General features: G+C 38.9%; 3 protein-coding genes across 3 annotated transcripts in view; 2 read left to right on the top strand and 1 right to left on the bottom strand.

Annotated features, from left to right (window-relative positions):
- The first annotated feature begins 5,501 nt into the window (after positions 1-5,501).
- Positions 5,502-7,866, top strand: LOC145780670 (putative 2-ketogluconate reductase). Its single transcript, XM_082592291.1, has 3 exons — positions 5,502-5,644; positions 6,855-7,033; positions 7,604-7,866. The coding sequence occupies exons 1-3, from the start codon at positions 5,502-5,504 to the stop codon at positions 7,852-7,854; spliced, it is 573 nt and encodes a 190-aa protein (XP_082448417.1). The 3' UTR covers positions 7,855-7,866.
- A 1,811-nt stretch (positions 7,867-9,677) lies between these two features.
- LOC145780719 (uncharacterized) lies at positions 9,678-20,823 on the bottom strand. The gene is made up of 4 exons (XM_082592340.1): positions 20,597-20,823; positions 19,999-20,186; positions 13,007-13,093; positions 9,678-9,973 (listed from the first exon to the last, which is right to left on the bottom strand). The coding sequence occupies exons 1-4, from the start codon at positions 20,783-20,785 to the stop codon at positions 9,877-9,879; spliced, it is 561 nt and encodes a 186-aa protein (XP_082448466.1). The 5' UTR covers positions 20,786-20,823; the 3' UTR covers positions 9,678-9,876.
- The window catches only part of LOC145780718 (ankyrin repeat and EF-hand domain-containing protein 1-like), a 46,854-nt gene continuing 39,486 nt past the window's right edge, over positions 14,880-22,247 (top strand). Inside the window, exon 1 of the mRNA XM_082592339.1 lies at positions 14,880-14,955. The gene's annotated coding sequence lies outside the window, so the exon portion shown is untranslated. The remainder of the gene's footprint in view (positions 14,956-22,247) is intronic.

Here is a 22,247-nt window from a genome sequence, read left to right as displayed (position 1 = left end):
TAATGGCTATATTGAGCGTGCGGGTGAAGCAGGAAATGTCAAGGGATTTGAATGGTATTTACCATACTTTGTGACGTCACAATTAAAAAAGCGCATTGTTTACGATGGCAAGTCTGAATTTCGAGGAACTTGTGTTAATGATGTAATGTTTTCGGGTCCTGACTTGTTAAACCCTCTGGTAGATGTCTTGGCTAGATTTCGGCTTGGTAGATTTGGTCTCATGGCTGATGTGACTAAATGCTTCTTTCAAATAATGTTACCTGAGTCGCAAAGGGATTTGTTTCGTATATTGTGGTTTGAAGATGATGACCTTGAAAATGGTAGGATGGTACCATTTCGTTTTTGTGTACACCCTTGGGGAATAAAGAGTAGCCCGTATATCGCTTGCTTGGCTATAAAGAAAATGATCGAGCAGAATCCCAGCAGTGCTGGTGAATTGACTCTCTGCAATATTGCAAATAATATGTACATGGATGATTTTATATTTTCGGCTGATAGCTTAGAGGAAGCTCAGCAAATCACTCATGAATCAATTGCTTTGTTTGATAGCCGTGGGTTTAAACTTGTTAAGTGGAGTGCTAACAAGGAGGCTATGATTGTCTTGTCAAATTTGGATAATGAGATGCTTTCACCTTTGATTCGTGACATTGACTTTCAGACTGAAAATATGACTTTGCCATCAGCGAAGACATTGGGTTGTGTGTGGCAAACCGAGTCTGACGAGATGCGTATCGCATGTTCCTTAAAGCCCTTAGCTAAACACACGCGCCGAAGTATGCTCAGTCAGCTTGGACAAAATTTTGATCCGCTAGGCTTTGGAGCGCCATTTTTTCTAAAAGCACGCCTTATACTTCAGCAATTGGCGATAGACAAGTTTGATTGGGACACCGAGGTCCCTGATAGCTTTGTTAAAGAGTGGGAGTCGTGGCTTCGCTCTTTGGACCTGCTTAAGGATTTTTCGTTACCGAGATGGTATTTTGCAAACTCTGGTGTGTGCAGTCCGGATGATATTGTTTCATATCAATTGCATGGGTTTAGTGATGCTTCGAATCAAGCTTTCTCTTCTGTTGTTTACTTACGTAGACTGGTTAACGGAGTTCCGAGTGTGTCTTTCGTTCTGGGTAAATCTACCATTGTTGTAAAAAATCAGTTTTCTTGGCCGATAGCTAGGAAAGAGCTTGTTGCCGCTTTGAATACAGCAAGACTCGTGAAGCAGGCCTACGAGGCATTGAAGATGCCCGACTGCAGTAAGTATTTTTGGTGTGATTCTCGGACTGTGTTGCAGTGGGTTAAGAACCCTGATTTACGTTTGAATAAGTTTATTACGCGTCGAGTTGAGCATATTTTATTGTTGTCTGGAGCCCAGGATTGGCGTTTTTGCCCTACCGATATGAACCCAGCTGATGTTGGCACAAGGCCAAATCTTATTACAAAGAAAGAGTTTCGAGAGTTGTGGTTAAATGGTTCTAGTCTTCTCTATCAGTGTGAAGAAATTCCATCTGTAGAAAACCCCACTCCAGTACCTGTCCATAGCCTATATCTTCGTGACGAAGAGGGGTCGCTTGACGTTGCACAGGGTGGCCTTCACAGATTGATCGAGGCCGCACCTTCTTTGTATGTTATGAAAAAGAGAATTGCTTATTTGGTTGCTTTTGTTGAATTTTTGTGCTGTAAAACGAGAAAGCGTAGCTTTATGAAGCCAAAACTGGACGCCTCTTATCTTAATAGAGCCTTAGACTTAACTGTGAAGTTTGTTCAGAAGAGCGTGTATGGCGATGTGTTACATTTAATGACCAAACGATCGCCGGATGCACTTGAGGAAGTGATAAAGCGGGGTAGTGTTGGCGCTTCGCAACGTGAGAAGGAACGCTTGAAGGAATTGCGTTCACTTAAAAAGTACAGACCTTGTGTAGATGATGCTGGTGTAATCCGCATTGAAGGGCGCTTAAGTAATTCTCCCGAGATTTCTCTAGAAGCAAAGCATCCGATTGTTTTGCCTTCGAAACACCCCTTCACTAGGCTTGTTGTACTGTCGCATCATAATCGAAATGCGCACTGTGGAGTACAGCACACTTTGTTGTCTACGCGACAGAAGTTTTGGATCGCTAATGGTAATGCTTCCGTGAAGAGGTATCTTAATGATTGTGGTGTATGTGCGATTGAGAAAGCTCGGCCTATAAGGCAGCTCATGTCTGATTTACCTTTGTCTCGCACAACTGCCCATAGGAAACCCTTTTTTGATTGCGGCTTAGACTATCTTGGACCATTGACCTTTGTTGAAGGTAGGAGTCACAAAAAAGCTTGGGGACTCTTATTCACATGTATGGCATCTCGCGCTATTCATGTTGAGCTGGTCACGTCATTGTCGCTGAGTGATTTTTTACTTGCCTTTACAAGGTTTACAGATTTACGTGGGCAGGTTAATGCTATCTATTCCGATAATGGAAGTACCTTTCAGGCAGCATCTGAGAAGTTACCCGAGTTGATAGAATCAGCTGAATTTCACAACGCCCTGAGACAGAGAGAGATAAACTGGGAATTTATACCTCCGTATGCTCCGGCGCAAGGTGGCGCCTGGGAGGCAATGGTAAAACAATTTAAAATCGCATTTTTTCACATTTTGGACTCTTCAATTCGTAAGCCCAATTTTATTGAACTGCTTACGTACACAGGCAGTGCCGTTCGGATCGTGAACGAACGCCCTTTGGTACCTTTGAGTGACGACCCTAGGGATTTTACTGTCATCACCCCTGCCTCACTTTTGACCCCATACTTAGACCCATACTGTGCTGTTGGGCAACCACATGATCGTGACCAATTAAGAAGGGATTATCGGTTCAATTTGTCACTTTCTCAGCAGTTTTGGAATAAATGGATCGATTTTTACTTGCCAGGTCTTCAGGGCCGGAAAAAATGGCTAAAAATGGCCGAGAATTTGGAGCCTGGTCAACTTGTAGTGGTAGGTTCTCTCCAAGACATTGGTAAACGTGGGAAGTATCAACTTGGGAGGGTGCATGAGGTAGTTCCACAAATTAGGAAAGGGAAGCCTGTGGTTCGTAGAGCCAAAGTTGCCGTCTGCAACTATGATGAGAGTACGGGGAAAGTGAAAGTAGACTACGTGTTGAGGGATATTTCGTGCCTCGCCCCCGTAAAGAACACCTAAGTGTTAGGGTTTGAGCCTGGTTTTGTCTGCGGTGGCCGATACTTGTCTGAGCCCGGAACAGTCGGTTATTATCGCAACTATTGTATATATATAGCGTCATTTAGCGTGTACCTATGGTACCAATTTCATGTATCGTCGTGTTTATTCTTATAGCTGTTCATTCTTTGCATGCCCTTTGTATTTGCGTATTAACTTAAACGTGAGTGATTCAAAAAATTTGTGTATCGTGTGTTTTATTCATTGGCTCACGATTGTCCTTCAATTCTTTTTTAGTTATGCCATGTTAGACTGTCATAACTAGGGGCCGCTATGTTACGGCCAATCTCTGTACAAATCAAACGTCATATAAAACCGTTCAAGTCTACTGAATATTACGTCATGGAAGTTGCTAGAAAATGTGCCAAAATTGCACCATCGTTCATAGACTTGTGTCAAACTTGTTTGGACTTGTTTGGGCCTGTTTAAACAGGAAATATTACATCAGCTTTAAACACCTGTTGGAATGACTTCATAATTGTCTTTCATTTATTGCGTCACAGTTACTTTCTACGTGAATTTGAGATATTGATATCTATTCTGGTCATTCGTAAAATGATTGTTTGAAAGTTGGCCGCACATTTAACTGTTGGCTTAGTGCTTGCTAGCTGGACAAAAGTTCCGTCTTTTATCCAAGTAATTTGTATTGTAGTGACAGTTTTTAGGTGTACGGCGTTGCACCAGTCATTTCGATAGCCTCGGGCTAATTTTACTGGAATACACTTTTGAATAGACGTTTCGAAAGTGTGTTTATTTTTGGGTCATTGCATGCAGACGAACGGATTTGGGAATCTTACGTTACAATTTTCCCACGAAGAGATTATGGTTTACCGCTGTGACCACAGTTTAAGAATGCAGCAGTTAAGTTTAGAAAGAAATCAACAAAAGTGAAAAGAAAAGAAATCTTAGAAAGAAATCAACTCTTGCGTTATATTGCCTTTTTCATTATTTTTGCATTTAATTGATAGTGACTGTATCAATTTGATCCGTTATAGGGCAATTTTGTGTCACTTTTGTGCGAGGATGGCTTGCCTCCCCAGAATCCCTCCCTGGCGTTGTCACTCCGTTTTACTAATGTATGACTTAATTCCCTTCATAATTTACATAATATTGTCACTACTGCTCGCAGACGAAATTTATTTGTTTCTTAGCAACCGAAAAACACTATTGTTGATTTCTTTCTAAACTTAACTGCTGCATTCTTAAACTGACCTACTGAAGATTTTACTATGCCTGTTATAAAGTTGTGCTGAAGAGAATTTATTATTCGAAATCGCGATACACAACAAGATAACTTGACATCAATTGGACTAGTCGTACATTTGTCTTGAATTTTTAAAATTTCATTTGATTTTTACAGGCTATAAATCTCATTTAATTTTTACAGGTTTATAAACAGATTTTATTTCATTTGTTCAGGACACTACAGGTTACATCATCACAATTCCTTGGGATTTTTACAGGTTATAATTTTGAAAAAATTGAATTGAATTTCATTTTTACAGGTTGTAAATCTCATTTAATTTTTACAGGTTTAAAAACAATTTTTGTTCATTCTGTTCAGATTACTACAGGATGCGCCGATCATAACAAGCATTTTGCTTCTTTGTGATGTCATAGATGTTGCCATCAGTTGCTTGGTTTCCATTGGGACAAATTGATTGAAACTTTATCGTGGCGGATGGAGGCTGTCCTTAGTAGTTCTGGAGTTTTTTCTGCAGATTGGATTACGGTTATAATATTTAATATCTTTTCAGGAATTCAGGTTTAGAGGGTTTTTTTGCAGATTAAATTACAGTTGTAATATTTAATATCTCCTCAGGAAGTACAGGTTTAGAGATTTTTTTTGGTAGATTAAATTACAGTTGTAATATTTAATATCTTTTCAGAATTATCGATTCTTTACTGTTTACATGTTTTTACAGACCTTCTGATGATCCGTTAGGTGAAACAATTTGTAAAGGCTTCAGATAGTAATAACTATATTTGATACAACATAAACTTATGTTTATCAAAACTGTGTGAGCTTTCACCAGCTGTTTATTTGCTTGGTAATTGGCAGCACGGGGGTGCAATGGTGCATAGCCTACCATACCTACATAATCATTCCCAGGGTACCCACTGAGTTGATGAGGCCCAAGTAATGCGCCATTGTCTGCTGTTATGGTAGAATATTTTGCTTTTATTCATATAAAAGAAATCCAAATATACCAAACATCTTACTTTGCTTGACGGTTGAATAAAACGGAATTGCTCAAACGTATTTCTTGCAGCGCTGGCGATAGCTAAGTCGCCTGAGATAATGTCTACGTCACGCAACTCAGAAGCCATGGACGTTCATTCATCCACGCTTGGCATTGTGGGTATGGGAAGGATCGGATATGCGGTGGCGACAAGAGCAAAAGCGTTCAACATGAAAGTTCGTTATCACAACCGAAGTAGAAGGTTAGATATGTTTGGGCGAATATTCTGAACCATTTTAAATTTTCGATCTCATGACTTTAAAGTAGTAATGTGACATTACTACTGGTGGAGGCGACAGAACTGCTATATTTTTTGTCAAGAATAAAGCAAAAAGGTGTATAAAACGTGACGATGCACTTTCTGTAAAGACGAAGTTTAAACTTAAATTGAAGATGTATTGAATTAGATTTTGGACACACTAACCACTAAGCCACCGAGCCGGTTATATATAGGGGCTCGGGTTCCAAATAGCGACTGTCAGAACAGCGACTGTCAATAGAGCGACCACACGACAGCGATTCATTTAAAACAGCGACTGTCAATAGAGCGACTACACGACAGCGATTCATCAAAAACAGCGACTGCCACAACAGCGACCTCACTTCTTTTATTAAATCTAAGGCTTACGCGCACACGCACTCTTTCACCCCCTCCACACATACCTTCCATCCCCCACACCTCTCTACACACGTATGCACGCACAAATAGGCAAACACTGCGTAGTGAAAGATTGAAACCAAAAGGGACTTTAAAACAACATTTTATTTGGACTATCCATAGAAGTCACATGATTTAAAAAGAAATAGGCTAGTCAAGCCAAACAACAGAAAGTCGTCAAGCCTTGCAATAAAATTCAGGGTCTAGAAAAAGATTGAAACCAAAAGGGACTTTAAAACAACCAAAAGTCTTGCAATAAAAATCAAGCCACGTTTATTTCTAAATTGTGAGCAAGGGCTCGAAGGAACTGCCGCAGATCATACTGGCCTCGATTTTGCTGTACAACAGTGATTTGTGTGTTCATTGTCACGTATCTTTTCATTCGCTGAGTCAGGTCTCTGCCTTGTAGTAGCTTGGGTTCGGTTTGGTTCGGTTTAAAGTGTTAAGTCGCTATCATAACAGTCGCTGTTTTAATGCAGTCGGCATTTATACAATCGCTGTTTGGAATGTCGCTCACTTCATTACGTCGCTATTATGAAGTCGCCATTATGACGGTCGCTGTTTTGACAGTCGCTATCCGGCCTGGATGCCATATATAGGCTACAGATAGAAACTATTCGTAATTTTTCGATTTATACTTTTTCTTCTGCAGGTATTTTTGTTGACGGAAAATGACGACACATTTTAATACTGAAAGTTTTGAAAAAAACATTTTATTTTTGTAGTTAATGAACTTTAGACATCATTTCAACAGATCTGCCGCAGACGAGGAAGCAATCGGAGCAACTTACCATGAAAGCCTCAGTGACATGCTACCACTGTGCGACTACGTAATGATGGTAGTTTGCTTGACTTCAGAAACAAAGAAAATGTTCGGTGCTGCTCAATTCAAGCTGATGAAGTCATCAAGTGTTTTTATCAACATTTCCCGAGGTACGGTGTTCAAAAAGGCAAAACTCTGTGATATAGAAATATGTTCGTGAGTGTGAAGCAGTAACTCATGTGGCTCATTCCACTATTTGCAGTGTCTCACCGTTTTGGTCTAGGTTTTTGAGGTCATTTTAACAAAAGCTTCATGCAATTTTTTAAAATAGTGGTTTAGACAAGTCACACTAACTGAGCGGACCAGTGTTTGTCTTATCATTTTCCAGATCAAGTCTCACTTAGAAATTTTTCGCAATATTGATAAGTTGTGGGAATCCTTATTCTCGGACTGAAAAATCTTCCTTTGAGCTTAATCTTGGCAGTTTGGCATTCTTGTAGAGGACTTGAACCACTGACTCGGGCCCGTTTACGAGGCTGACAGAGTGAAGTTACTGCTTGTCTGTGATTTTGTTCTATCCACTACAGTAGCCGCTGAATGGAGTGCAGTCCTTGAATATGTTACTTAAGTGCACACTCCGAGAGTCGAACCAGCGCCGCATGATCTTGAAGTGTTTTTTTGTGCACAAAGTCTGGCGCTTTACAAACTGAGCTATCGGGCGGACTTAAGTTATTTTACAGGGGAGACCGTCGATCAAGATTCTTTAATTGAGGCTTTGCAAGCTGGTAAGATCCGATCTGCTGCGTTGGATGTGACCACCCCTGAACCTTTGCCAAAGGATCACGTTCTGTTGCAGCTCCCCAACGTCATAGTCACTCCACATACAGGCACTGCCACCAGCAATGCTCGCAAAAGAATGGTACAAATGGCTATAGACAATGTATTGGCAGCTTTGGAAGGAAGATCCTTGCTTTCAGAAGTATCTTCTTAAAAAAGTTTAAGAATATTTTTGTAGAAGCACTTAATTATCGTTAGGTCAAGTTGTATTTTACCGCTGTATTTCTTTGGTGCTCCCAGAGGTGGCTAGTTCTGTTTGAAATCACTTCTTATAATGTACGTTCTTCTCATCTTAATTTGATGCCAGCAAACACTATTGTTCAAGTATTCAGTTAAAGTTTTCAGATAAGTTGCTCACCAATCGTCGTAGTTTATAGAATTACCTGATCAAATTTGAGGATTATTATCACACAGCGTTGTTTTTGGCAATTTATCACCTAACTATTAATATTAATTGTATGCATTTTGAGGTTATTTTCGTACTTTGCGGAGATGAAAATTATTGGAAACGAAAACATTACTTGCATTACAATCTGCGTTAAGATTAAATTTGTAATCTACATTATGATGATGATGGCTATCCCTCGTCTCTTCAAGGATGATGGTTTTCGCAATAAAAAGCGCTATGGACGAGTTCTTATATGGCTATTGAGTCCACTCCTGACTTTAAAAGTTCGGTTACATTTGGGACATTTAAGATCCTTTGGGAGAGTTGGTTGTGGGTGTGATTGTCATTCTTTTCTTTGCATTCTTTTTCTTTTAACCTTTGAGATCTGCTCTTCTCAAACGTGGCAACACCTTCACGAGTGGCAGATCTCCAAAGCAGCCTATCCTCTGCAGTTTCCTTCCAGCTTGTGTTATTGATGTTGCACATTTTAAGATTACTCTTCAGTGAGTCTTCATACCGCTTCTCTTGTCCACTCACCGAACGCTTACCTTTAGCCAATTCTGAGTAAAACATTTGCTTAAGAAGACCCTGATCTGGCATTCGCACTATAGGTTATAGGCTATGCTTGGTTGCCGGTATAACATCTGAGTTGATTTTGAACAATGCGGGACTCAATTCTTGTTGTTTCAGCCTCTTCTAGTACGCTCAATTTTTTTTCTTTTTTTTTCCCAGCTGATGTTCAAAATTTTGGCGCAGGCAGCGTTGTTGAAATCTTTCGAGAGAAGTAATGTGGTCCAGGTTTCGGAAGCACACAGTAGTGTTGTGATAACTACTGCATTGTAAACACTAAACAGCGAGCTTTGTATCTTTTCGTATATTATGCTTGTTAAATATTCGTGAGCGAAGTTTTCCGAAAGCAGAGATCAACGCTATCTGAAGTTTTACATCCGAGGTAGCAGAAGTGTTTCACATTCTTCAGAGGTGTAGGCTACCACCGAGATGGATTTCTGGCAGGGTACTGTTACGATCTTTGACAAGTGGTGGAAAGAGAATTTGAGTCTTGTTAATATTGACGCTTAGTCCAAGCCTCTTGTCGTATACAGTAACCTATGGTAGTCTATTCATAGCCTAGTCTGCTATCGCTGTATGCACATCATAGCAGGCTTTCAAAATATATTTTATATTTCTGCAAAGGAATTGACTAAACTAATATAATTTTAATCTTTGAAACTATATAACCAGGCCGACTATGCTTGGAAATGTTTAGTTAAAGTTGGACGATGTAGACTAGACTATGTATGAGCCAGCCAGATTGTTTTTTTTTTAAACTTAGCCTAATTCACTGCTTTTGGTTAAACGTAGAATCTTTCTGGCACTGAGAAGTTGGTTACTGGGATAAGGAAACCTCTTTTAAAGTTTAAGAGAGAGCCACTGGTTTCCCAGCTAGTAAATCAGTTTTTACGGCTGTTTATTGTCTCGGAGACTTTTGAGATTATGCGTTTATCAAGTTTGACGCCAGAATACCAAAGCTGATCAGGCAGTTTTGTGCTTCAATGTATTTAATCAAACCATTGTAAGCCAAGCTGTTGTGTCACATTCCCCTTTATAACAAATAAAGCCTGATTAAATACACTACCCTACTATACAGTGTCTTTGTGGGCTACTGTCGGGTGCAGGAGAGATTCATTTACCGCAAAGTTCTACCAGTATAATTGTAGCCTACCAAGGGTTCATAAAAATGGAAATTTTTGTACAAACGAAAGCCTTCTATGGCCCAAGTAGACATTGCTACATGTCGCAACCTCTACGGGCACACAAGTTCAATGCATGATCTGCTTCTTCCACGCCATGCTTCTTTGCATGCTTGAGAAGTTTGGTTGGTTGTCTGAAAAATAACAGCATACTTTTAATTAGCTATAAAACGTGCGGTGCTTTTGTTCAGGTTTGAACCCGCAGCCTACATTAGGCTACTTCCATGGTTAACCTGGTTTAGGCTAATCTAGGAGCCTACTATTTATACCTTAAACATCCTACAAAGCATTGAATCTAATAATATAGGTCTATGACCAATTGATTTAAGTATTCTTCGGTCTGTGGTATTCTTGAACGATCTAATTTGAAACCAAAAATTTGACTTGTTTTTGACTAGCAGCAGTCAAAAAAATGTAGAAACATATAAATATCTGAAGAGCTGTAGCCTATGGTCCAATGTCCGTAAACCCTATCCATGCAAAGCAAGGGTCGGTTTATTAATTTGTTCCGTGATTCCAAAATTTATATGTTGTCGAGTCATTTGTCAATGGGTTGGCTATGTAAAGTAAATATGTGTCAAGTGCTTGGACGTCAAGTGGAGTCCGGTCCATGATTGAATGTTGTCTTGCCATCGTTTTGGTTGTCTGCCACGTTTTCTTTTTCCTTCTACTTTGCCTTCTGTGCAAACTCTGCTGATTCCGAATTGTGATCTTTTAGTGTGGCCGAACAGTTTTAAAACTTTTGATTTTATTATTGCTGCAATTGGATGTAGTTTTGTCATAGTTAGAAGATCTTCTATTTTTGTGTGATCAAGTAGCCTTTTGTTGGTCATGCTTCTCATGATGTGGTTTTGGAAGGTAGTGAGTTTTTTCATCGTTGATGATGTCCAATTTACGCATTCTAGACCGTACAGCACGACTGGTAAAACGTAGGTGTTGAAAATTTTTGCTTTCAGTTTGATTGGGAGTCTATTGGATGTTAGAATCTTTTTGTTCTTTTCAAATGCTGCCCAGCCTAAGCCAATTCGGTGTTGCACTGCAGTCTTCCCATCGTTGGTTGCGGATAGTCGGTGGCCAAGATATATGAATTCTGGTACTTGTTCTATTTGTTTTCCATAGAGAGTGAGCTTGAGTGTGTTGTTAGTTTTGTCGGTTGTCATACATTTGGTTTTGGACACATTTATTTGGAGGCCGAATTTAGCAGCATTTTTTGACAGAGCATCTAGGTATTCCTGCATTTTCAGTTTAGAATTATTCAAAATGGCCATATCGTCTGCGTAGCTTAAGTTGGATATTACATGACCGCCGATGGTGAATCCAGTTGTACACTTATTTTCTGTTTCTGAGATTATTGCAGCCGCTACGATGCAAAACAGGATAGCAGACAAGACATCTCCTTGCTTAACACCTTTTATAATATCAATTCGTCTGGTTGTTCCGATGTCTGTTTTGATTAGTGCTTTAGAGTCGTCGTACGTTGGTTTCAAGAGGTTGATGTATTTTTTGTTGATGGAAGTTTTATCCAGAAGTTGCCAAAGGTAGGGTAATTTAACACTGTCAAACGCTTTTTTGAAGTCAATGAAGGTGATATGAACGGGATTGTTGATTTCAATAGACTTTTCTATGATTTGTTCCAGCGCTAAGATTTGCTCGATTGTTCCTCTTCCTGGTTGGTAGGCTGCTTGTGTAGGGGGGAGGGATGCATATAGGTCATTTTTTACGCGTGCCGCAATGATAGTGATAAAGAGTTTGTATACATGACTGAGTAGACTTATTGGACGGTAGTTGCTGCAGTCGAGTCTATTGCCTTTCTTGTAGATTACAATTATTAGAGCTTCTTTAAAATTGCTGGGTATCTTTTTCGTTGTTAATATAGAATTGAAGAGATGAAGCAGTGCTGTGATTAGAGGTTCGCCTCCTGCTTTGAGGTATTCCGAGTAAATGCCGTCTATGCCGGGAGATTTGTCATACTTTAAGTTGCTTATAGCATTAGATATTTCGCTTCTTAAAATAGATGGGATTTCGTCAGAGGCAGAGTCATCGATGAGTATCTGTTGCGGATTGTCGTGATAGAGTTCTTCATAGAATTTTGCCCATCGTTCGAGGATACAGCTTTTGCTCGTGAGGATGTTTCCTTTTGCATCTTTAATTCCCCAACTGATGTTTTTAGGTTTTGTTTTAAGTTTCTTTATGGCAGCATAATAGATTTTGTGTGGAGGTAGAGTGTTGAGCTCATCGATTTTATCTTCTAATTGCTTCATTTGGTCTTTTTTCACGAGCTTCTTCGACTCAGATTTAGCGATTTTGTATTGAGTAGATGAGGATCCATGTTGTTTTCTAATTTTATGTTTAGATTGGATGGCTTTTTTAGTTTGTTGCGACATCCAGTTCGGTTGGTCTTGGTGCATATTTCTGGGAAGAACAGCTTCTGATTCTTCCCGTAGTCCTGCGGTTATAGCTTCTTGAATGGACTCTGGGTCTGTCATTTGCTGTAAAGTGGCATATCTGTTTTGTAAATTTACTTGGAAGTGTTCAGCGACTTCTTGTTGTTTCATAAGGTGGGGTCTCTGGATTGGTTTCCGCTTCTGCTTCTGAGGCCATGAGAAGCTTATTCTGAATTTTGTACGTATCATTCTGTGGTCTGATATGTCGGGAGTGTTCAAGGTAGAGCTGTTCAGGACGTTTAGTCTAGAAGACGAGGTGCGTGATAGGATAAAGTCTATTTGGTTTTTTGTCTTCCCATCAGGAGAGGTCCAAGTAAACAACATTTTCTTTTTCTTTTGCAACCACGTGTTAGTGACTTGGAGGTTGTTTGATCTATGTTTGATCTTCTTGATCTATGAGGTTGCAAAAGAAAATATAAATTTTCTTGATAAGTAACCTAGTTAAAAAGTAGTTAGTATTGCTAACTTTTGCTTTTAACTGCTCGATCGCAGGTCTAAGAATATTGTTGTAAGTTAGTGACGATGTGCTTCTTGACAGTCGAGTGTGGCATGAATTCAGCGAAGTTAGTGACTATTGCTATTGATATCAATCGCTCTCTTGGCTTGAGTTAATCACGCATAAGATTACAAGACGTATCTTATTTTGTTTCGCTTGAGATTGGCGTAGGCTACACCAATTGTACGGTATAGTAATAGCTCTTAACCGCAATAGTTTTGCATTACCCCGGTCGTAATCCAGTTTTTTCTCCGTGGATATGTCCAACAGCTAAATTGTAGGATGCCTCCGGATGCCCTTGATCAGCCGCATATCTGAACACGTGTTGACCTCTTGAATTACGGAGCATTAGTTGTAAATCTATTGCAAGCCTATATACAGTCAAATAATAATTTTTTTACAAGCTATTTTAATATAGGCTTATCAGTGATAGCATGCATTTGGTGACCAGTGGTTCCCAACTTTTTTGTTGTCACGGACCCCTTTAGACAAATTATTCTGCGGACCCCTACCTAAATTTTGCCTGAACCTCAATTAACACAGTAGCCTACTATTGACTATTGTAATAATTATGCTACTCAACTACTGTACTGTATCATTTTCAGAGATGTACGTATGCGCCGTAAATTCTACGCCGCATACATGCGGCGTAGACTTTTTGTTTGCGCTAACGCTTGCGGCCACATTTTTTTGGATAGTTTGCGCTTGAGGCTGCGCCGCAAAGTTTTCGCGTTTTTTTAGCGCATAGCGTCAACGCATACTTTTTAATGTCTTAGTTGTTGTTTGCATTTTTTTTTGTCAAACTGCGAAATGTTGACGTCTTGCAATTGCCCATTGTTCTAGTGTTGTGTCACAGTGTCGTCTATTGTTCAGTCAGCTGGAGTTTGTTTGTATATCGCACTACTGCCTTTGACGCTAGAGTCCCACGTGGAGACTGAAGTCTTGCAGAAAAAAAGAAAAAATTAGTTAAAACAACTTAGGCCTACTGAGAAATTACTTAGTAAATTACGGGTCAGAACAGGAATGTAATGTAAGCAAGCAAGTAGGTAAGTTGGTAATATCGCTCCATGTAAAATGTAAACAATGACTTGGCTTCGTAGTGTGAAGTTTTTTTAGTCAAGCAGTGTTGAAGGCTCAAAGAAAATGAAGGGGTGTACCAGCAAACATCTATAGGATTGGCCCATGATACAAGAGAAGGATCCCCAGAGGATACAAACTGATATGAATGAATCAACAAGTGAATAAAAAAATAACAGTTAACCTCTCAAGTACATGTAGCTCCACACAGAGTGAAATTTAAATTTCACTCTGTGTGGAGCTACATGTACTTGAGAGGTTAACTGTTATTTTTTTATTCAAGTGTTGAAGGCGTTTGTAAGCACTTTAATTTATATTAGTTAAGTCTTGCATTTTGGGGCAAATCAGAAACGTCTCAGGCAATGAGCAGTGCAGCCTATGTATCTAAACAAACTCAAATATTTGGTCTCCGACCGTGATTGCTTGCATGATGTGGTACTCTGTATAGACTTACCATAATTTCTTGGGCACAATCCGGGACAAACTCAAAACTATGAATGAAATAACTGGACGAAAGGCCGAAGGCCTGAGCTTGGCAAACTTTTATTCCATATCTATATTTATAAGCTTTAATATTGCATAATAAAGTATTCTAGCCTACTTAGATTGAATAAAAAATTTTTATTATTTTATGTAAAGGAAAATAGCCTACATGTTAATTTAAGCAACACTAAGTCACAAATCAGACATTTATAAGAAAAAAAAGAAAGAATAAACACTGAGAACAAAGAAATAACACTAACTCACAAATCAAACATTTATAGGGGGATGCATTCAGAAACCATTGGCTTCATCGTTTCATTGAAGTCAATAGAATAATGACGCAATAAACGTCAGTACGTCACTCATTATTCCCTAACTAAAGGATTTCTCAAGCTATGCACGATATTTTACTCAACCTAGTAAGCTAAAAAAATTAAGATATTAAAATAAGCCTCGAGTTAAAGCAAAGTTATGCCTTTTGGGACCGAATTACTTCATAATTTTGCATCAGGTTGGAGTTAATTTTGAAAATTTCAATAAAGTAAAATTCCGGGACATTTTGCTAACCGGGACAGGCGTTTAAACCGGGACTGTCCCGGCCAAACCGGGACGTATGGTAGGTCTAACTCTGTATGTTATATGTAGTACATTACTTTGCCTTTGCCGGTTATTCTTGTTGTAGGCTATGTAGCGTAGTAATGTGTAGGCCTACATACAGAAGGCTATCAAGCTAAGGTAATTTTTACTTGACAATTTATACATTCTGTTGCGTAAGTATGTAATTATATGTTTTGTAACTTGATGAGCAGTTTAGCGAAACATGCATCCAGGGGCCAATTGTGAGAGGCTTTTGAGTAGCCTACAGCTAATAACACTAGAAATGCTAACTATCCCTGAATGCTAATAACAAAGAGTTGTGCAGTTCAGAATCTAAACTTGCTTGTGTCTGGCAGTTTTGTCTTCCATTAACCCACTTTTTAAAAATCTTATCAGAAAAAAGCATAGAGCTTACTGAGAGAATTATGGCATTAAAAGCAACATTAGTCTTATTCAAACGGAATCATTTGAAAAATACTGTTTTTTATAATGGATTTTTAGGGAGCGATAGTTAGTAAGGCGATGTGAAAATCAAAAAATTTTGAAAAATCAAAAATCGAATTATCACACAGGGTGACTATTGCTATGTAGAGTATTTCTGTAAAATTTCACGCAAAAATATTCAGTAACCTTAAACATGTAGTCGATTTTGTCCTTGGCATTTGTTGCCAGCACAGAGTTGCCAGGTACAAATTTTTTGAAGAAAAAACTTTGTTTATTTTTTTTAAATTGTAAAAATTTCCAACTTTAACAACCACAACAACAATTACATATGATGTCACTGCTAGTTGCCCTTTTAGGTAAAGGCTGGCGGTGTACGGTAAGATATTAAACAATCACCTGGCAACCCTATTTCTGCTTGGTCAGCAAAAACTGATGATATTAAAGCCTTTTTCACTTCTATGGCAAGAGTAGGAATGCACTGTGCATAAGATAACACTTTGGTTTTGTTGTAGTAATATGTATTACATAATCACACAACGCACTGCATTAATATTCGATTGTTTTCGCCGATTTACATTTGTTTTTTGACAGATATAGTAACTGCAACTCTCCAATGGTAGCTTACACATCAACCAACCAACTTTATATGTGCTTGTAAAACGTGCACAAACGTATGAAGAATACAGCCAATGAACAAGAAACAATGGTGAATATCAAAACATTATAAGTCAGATTTCGTGTCTGCTTTCGGCAAGACCCTACGCGAAGCAATTCTCGCCCGAATGAAACCATCCAGTCGTTGAAGGCCAGCAACACTTCCACAGTCGTTAGTGACTTCCCAAATGAGACGCTGCACAGCCTGAGTATGGGCAGGAAAATGAGGGCATTCAAATTTTGTGTTTATCAAACCCTTTAGTTCATCTATGGTCAAGTGTGAAGCAAGGCTAGACTCAGTAAGCGTGGCATGGTCCCAATCAAAGAGCACAGTGAGTTGGCATCCAAATTTAATTTTGGTTGGGTAAAAATGCGGACAGAAACATCACAAGAGTTACTGCCTTTGCGAATATTTTCTAACATGTTCACAGAAAAAGATCACAGAGCAGGATCATCACTGGATACCGGGGCATTGTCACATTCAGATGTACCAGGTGCAGCTGGTTCGAAAGGAGTCAATTTCTTCATCAATTGCTGCAGAAAACTGCTGTTTTTCTCCAGTTCTCTTCCTCTATCACTTGTGACTTCTTTGCTGCAGCGAAATCATCTCCTCGCTGTTGTTTGAGGCTCTTGAAAAACAAGTTTTTTGTGTGAATGATAAATGTAAAGAACACAAAATAATCCATGTAAATCAGTTCAGTTTGTTTTTATTTCTGACTGTCACAACGAAAAACAATATATGCCAAACATAACAGATAATACTCTTTCGGACAAATGGCAGTAAAAAACAGTGATACGGTAGTCAAGAAAAATCTTCTCGCCATAGCACGACTAGCTTTAGTGAAAGCACAAGCCTGCCTTTACAGACATAGAAATCAGAACATCTGAATCACTTTCCCACGAGGAAATGCTTTAGGAAAATGAAAAATCCTTAAACCACCTACTATCTAGAGTTGGTTGCACTACATCTGCAATGGTGAAGTGGGGTTGTAGAATGGGCAGTAACCCATTCTCCTTCTCATATGGCTCCATTCAACAAATGTTGTTAGAAGAGCCATGTCAATGACAACAACTGACCAACCCCAGTACACAGCATGGGACATGTCTATGCATGACCCTGTTATCAAAGAATATACTTATAAAGCCTTAGCCTACACTTCATAGAAAATTACTAGCCAAAAAAGTTTGTAACTATACCGTATGTAAGAACTTACCTTTTTGTTAACTCTCCTTTGAAGCGTTTTCGTTGTCCTTTTGTCAAGAAGCCCAATTTGGTATAACGGTGCTTCTACTCCACGATAACGTTGGGAGAGGAGAAACCTCAATTGTTTTAGGAATGCGATCTTCATTTGAAAAGAGAATAGTTAGCTTTTTTTCCAGCTTCCTGAAAAATTAATTCCTTGTGAGTGCTCTGTCTCTGTAAACGTGCAATTAATTATTTCAACACATTAAAGTTTTGAAGTGTCTGCTAGTTGGTTATTGTAGCCTACGTGTACTGTTCATTCATGCAAGCTACGGTATATGTTAGTATTTTTAACAACTACCCTTCATCCATACAAAGGTATACGAGTTGGTCTATATTTTATGTCACTACCAAGCTTAGTTAAAACCTGTCAGAGAAAAAGTTGCAGTAATAAAGTACTTGAGTATTACCTTTAACAAAGTAGGCTGCAGAATGCAAGAACATATCGTAGTGTTGGTAAATCAGCAGTGGGAAGCTCCTTGGAGGGTCCAATGACAGAAGAGCTTTCCAAGCTTCTTACTCTCTTTTTAGAACTTTTAGGCATGATTTAACAGTAAACAATGCTACTCACAACAAGGTTAGCTTTATGAACTAAAGATAATATGTGAAGAGATTATTGTATTTTTTGAAAAAAAACATAGCCCACTTACAGTACACAGAACTAAGAATTTAAGTGCTGAAAACTTAGTTGTCTGAGCCTTCCGTAATACTATGAACTTTATTAGTGTCATTCTCAAAGCTACATATAAAAAATGCAGAACCACAAACAGCAACTTCACCTGAATAAGCAGTTCTTATTCCAGAAGACCTGATAATTACAGACACTGCCTCTTAGGCCTACTTTACACAATTTGGAAAACCTAGCCTAAACTGACTTTGAACCGAAGCCTGAATGATTTAACAACCAAGCATAAAATCATAGCAAACATTTCGGCTGAACACAACTTCTTATCTGAATTTTGCAGCCTTATCTTCAATAATATATAATCAGCAATTCAGCATCTCAAGTTATAAATCTCTCAGCAGCAGACAGCAATCGCTCGCGCTCGCGTGTGTGCGGCACACAACGCGTTTTCCCTAACTAGCCATTCAGAGCGCGCCATCTGGATCACGTGGATTGATGCGTTGTGATAGTATGTTTTGTGGAATCACCTTGCAAGAATTAGAAAATACTAACCTTAAAACGCTTACATGTTTACGGATACTGGATTTTATTGCATAAAACTTCACAAAAATACTCTACACAACAGTAGTCACCCTGTGTGATAATTCGATTTTGTCCATTCAAATTTCACATCGCCTTATTAGTTAGTGTATTACTAGGAGCGACAGTTAGTATAAGCTTAATACTAGAATTTTCTTGATAGGCATATGCTACAGTTTCTTACACTACACTATTGTATTCAGGGAATAACTTACGGTAATACTAATCTCCAAGTGAAATGGAGCATGATAATACAAATCCATGGCCCTACATGAAAAAGTATTTTAAGCTCTCTTCTTCGAAAGGCAAAAACTTATATTTTCAATGCCAGATGTGCCTTCCGGCCGAAAAGATAATTTCTTGTGACGAGAAATCGCGAAGTGGCTTGAAAAGTGTGTTGTTTCTAGTGGTTTATACTGTGTGAATGTTTGGCACCTAGCAAACAAAATGAGTTTGCGCTAGAGTATGCGCTAACGCTGACGCCGCCAACTTTTTTTACAAGTTACGTTGACGCATGCGGCGTATAGTTTTTCGAACGTTTGCGTTTGCGCTGACGGCGTCAATATTTTTTGTATGCGCGTACATCACTGATCATCTTGCATTGCCGCTATGACTCCTGCAGCATGGGCTATATCAGGCTAAACAGTTGCTCAAATAAGAAAATGAATGAATTGTTCAAGAAATGTCAGCAGTATTTGAATATTAAGGTGACCCAAAGTGCCATGCCGACAATTTTTCAAAAGTAAGCAAATTTAATTAGAGAAATGAAAATAAAAAGATCGCTTTTCGTTTTTTTTTTTTCAAAATTCATCAAGGTAATCACGGACCCCCAAGGGGTCCGCGGACCCCAGGTTGGGAACCACTAAATTTTAGTAAGATTGGGGTAGTTAGGCTACTATTACATTTTCAAATATAAAGGTCTCCATTCTACAACTGTCCCTTTTCGTTTATATTTCTTCTGGCTACATGAATTTTATTTTGGTGCAAAACTAATAACCTACTAAGCCCCTTTATTACGTTAGATTAACTCAAGATATTTTTGGTCTTCATCAATATAATATTTATAATTCAAGTGGGCTAAATAAAACTCTTTATTCAAGATACCTTTACAGCAGCTTGTGTCACCATTACATTTGAGATCATCGGATAAGTTTCATCAAATTAAATTCTTCAAATTTGATTATATTAAATTATTATATTCTGTTTGTAACAACTTTGCTGGACTATAAAACAGACCGTAAACTTCTTGCACTAGTGATTTTAATACTTATAGTTTACGTTGTTCATACTTTATACTTACTTGAAGCCGCCTGCATAGCCGAGTGGTGAGAGCCCTGGAACGGCAATCAAAAGGGCGCCGGTTCGACACCGCTCAAGAGCATGCGGCTGCGTCTGTTGCAGGACACTTAAAGGCATGCCTGAAGGTGGACACGAAGATTGGCTTCCTTGTCTTCTTCCCGTCCTCTAAATCTTCAACCACCGGGTGTAAGCCTGGATACGACAAACAAAAAACTTACTTGAACCATCGCATTGCCTCAGTTTCGTTTTTGGCAATTCCTCTTCCTGTCAACAATCGTTGGCCAACCACGTGTTGTGCGGATGCGTATCCCAGGTGGCCGTATGCCTTTGCAACGTGATAGTGCATGGTTTCGTACTGGTAACAGGCCAAATAGACCAGTAACACAACAAGCAAGATTGCAAGACCCTGCAATCACAAATCTTGATAATTTCACAGATTGAGTGTTGCCAGGTTGCTTCCAAATGAAACATCGGATTTAGAGAGCAAATTATAGCCTACCTACCAGTGGTGGTATAACTTGTCCGTCCCGTTAGCTCAGTGGTTACGCGCCGGCTAAAGATCACGCGGCGCAAGTTCGACTCTCGGGGTGTGCGCTTGAGCAACGAACGCATTTTCAGGACTGCTCTCCATTCAGCGACACCTAGTGAATGGAATAATTTTCCGGCAACAACACTTCAACAATCGGAAAACTTCACTCTGTCAATCTCGGTAACCGGCCTTGCGTCAAGAGCCTCTACAAGTATGCGAAACTACCAGGAATGACCTATCAAGGCTTTGTCAGTCCGAGGATAAAGGTTCAAAACCAACCAACTTACTTCTAAAATAATATAGTAAAATGGATCATCTTTCTGTTGGTGAATTTCAAATACTGTGTTTCCGAAGCGGACTTTGTTTCCTTGTCTCTTTGCTGGAGACATTTTCTGTTCTTCATCTGATTCAATATCTGTGAACGTTACTTTTTTGCTAAAGGAACGTCTCCTTCTCATTGTCGAAGGACGCACCATTTTAAAGTTTCTGTGCAGTACGTAGCCTCAAATAATGTTCTAATCATTCATATAAAAGATAAAAACGTTGAAAACTTCAAATAATAACAAAAATTAGTCAAGTTAGTAGCTTAAGCAAGCACGGCTTACTTGGGGGTTATACCAAACATTCGAAGTTATAACTTGAGCCACAGGCTTTCAAATTTGTTGCGACCCATTTTTCAATTATGATTACAGTTCGCGACCAGGGGTATTGATAAGATAATTTGGGCCCGGTACTAATGAGATCTGCGGGCCCCAAATCAAGATACTTCTCAAAAGACGTAGTATACAAAACATACGAGGTGGTTTTTCCAAGTTCCCTGCCCCTTGAAAAGATTACGAGCCCCTAAAATCATCTCGGGTTCAAAAGTACCCCTTGGACCCCCCTGTCAACGCTACTGCTTACGACACTGCACGTTATTTCATCAACACTTTGAATTAAAACAATTTAGATCAGAATTTGTCAAGTTATTAAAAAGAGAAACATAATGCACAATCATCAATAGCTTATACGAATAATAACAAGCTTGTTTCAACCAGGGAGTCGAACCGAACCCGAACCGGATTTTTGTAAACCGGTTTTGGTGCGATTTTGTCTGAACCTTAACCGGAACTGAACCTAAAATTTGAGTTAGCTTAAACCCTAACCGAACCCGAACCGGTTGAAAAAAGCGGTTCACTCCAGCATTACGTCATTGTTCGCATTGTGGTAAGTGAAGTTGTACGTAGCATGTTGTTATCTTGGAGGCCACATTGTACGGATGAATTATAGCCAAGACGGACTATATAGAGGCCACGACAACGTACAATGGGATTGTTAAAACTGGGGGCAGATAGTGACGTCATAGTGCCATTGTCTTCAATTGAACGTTAGTATTTATAACACTGAAACGAAAGCTAAATTGCGATGGATCAGCCATGATAACACTGAGATATTTAAAAAAGTGGTAACATCACTAGCAAAAAGCATCTAAAAAAAACAACAATGCACCAGCTACTCGTAGCCTAGACTCGCTTAGTTAAAAGATTAATTGTTAATGTGTAAAAAGTAAGGCATCATTCACTAAGCCTTGTAAACAAGTCAATATCGAGACAAGGCTGATACGCATCATCTTTAGTATATAATTTGACTAATATGCTAATCCGACTTATAGTAACTTAGTGTTAATGAGAACACTCAAGAAAAAAATTCATGAATATCCAAAAAAGCTCATAAACTAATTAACGTTAACTAGTCTATGATAATTAATTCCTAAGCTTGAGAATTGTAAGTCTTGTAAGTGTTCTAGTAGGCTACTGGGCAACTTGAAATCCCGTCTCAGTTGGTTGTATGAGCTTCTGGTCTGGACAAAGAAAAATATTCGAAGGACCTAACGATTGTTTCCACGGTGTAGGCTATTTCTTTTCTATAGCTGGCATAAAATTTATAGATTTTATCTGT

The sequence above is a fragment of the Aplidium turbinatum genome, chromosome 12, assembly GCF_918807975.1.
Source record: "Aplidium turbinatum chromosome 12, kaAplTurb1.1, whole genome shotgun sequence".
In the NCBI taxonomy this organism is placed as follows: Eukaryota; Metazoa; Chordata; class Ascidiacea; order Aplousobranchia; family Polyclinidae; genus Aplidium; species Aplidium turbinatum.
The sequence above is the reverse complement of the archived record's forward strand: the minus strand, read 5'-3'. Positions and strand labels throughout refer to the sequence as shown.

Bases quoted from the DNA above. Each gene is read 5' to 3' on its own strand.
- LOC145780670 (XM_082592291.1), top strand. From the start codon at position 5,502: ATGTCTACGTCACGCAACTCAGAAGCCATGGACGTTCATTCATCCACG. The intron at 5,645-6,854 runs GTTAGATATGTT...TCATTTCAACAG, and splicing joins TATCACAACCGAAGTAGAAG to ATCTGCCGCAGACGAGGAAG. The intron at 7,034-7,603 runs GTACGGTGTTCA...GTTATTTTACAG, and splicing joins TTTTATCAACATTTCCCGAG to GGGAGACCGTCGATCAAGAT.
- LOC145780719 (XM_082592340.1), bottom strand. From the start codon at position 20,785: ATGGTGCGTCCTTCGACAATGAGAAGGAGACGTTCCTTTAGCAAAAAA. The intron at 20,187-20,596 runs GTAAGTTGGTTG...TTGTGATTGCAG, and splicing joins TTTACTATATTATTTTAGAA to GGTCTTGCAATCTTGCTTGT. The intron at 13,094-19,998 runs GTAAGTTTTTTG...ACACGTGTTCAG, and splicing joins GAGGCAATGCGATGGTTCAA to ATATGCGGCTGATCAAGGGC.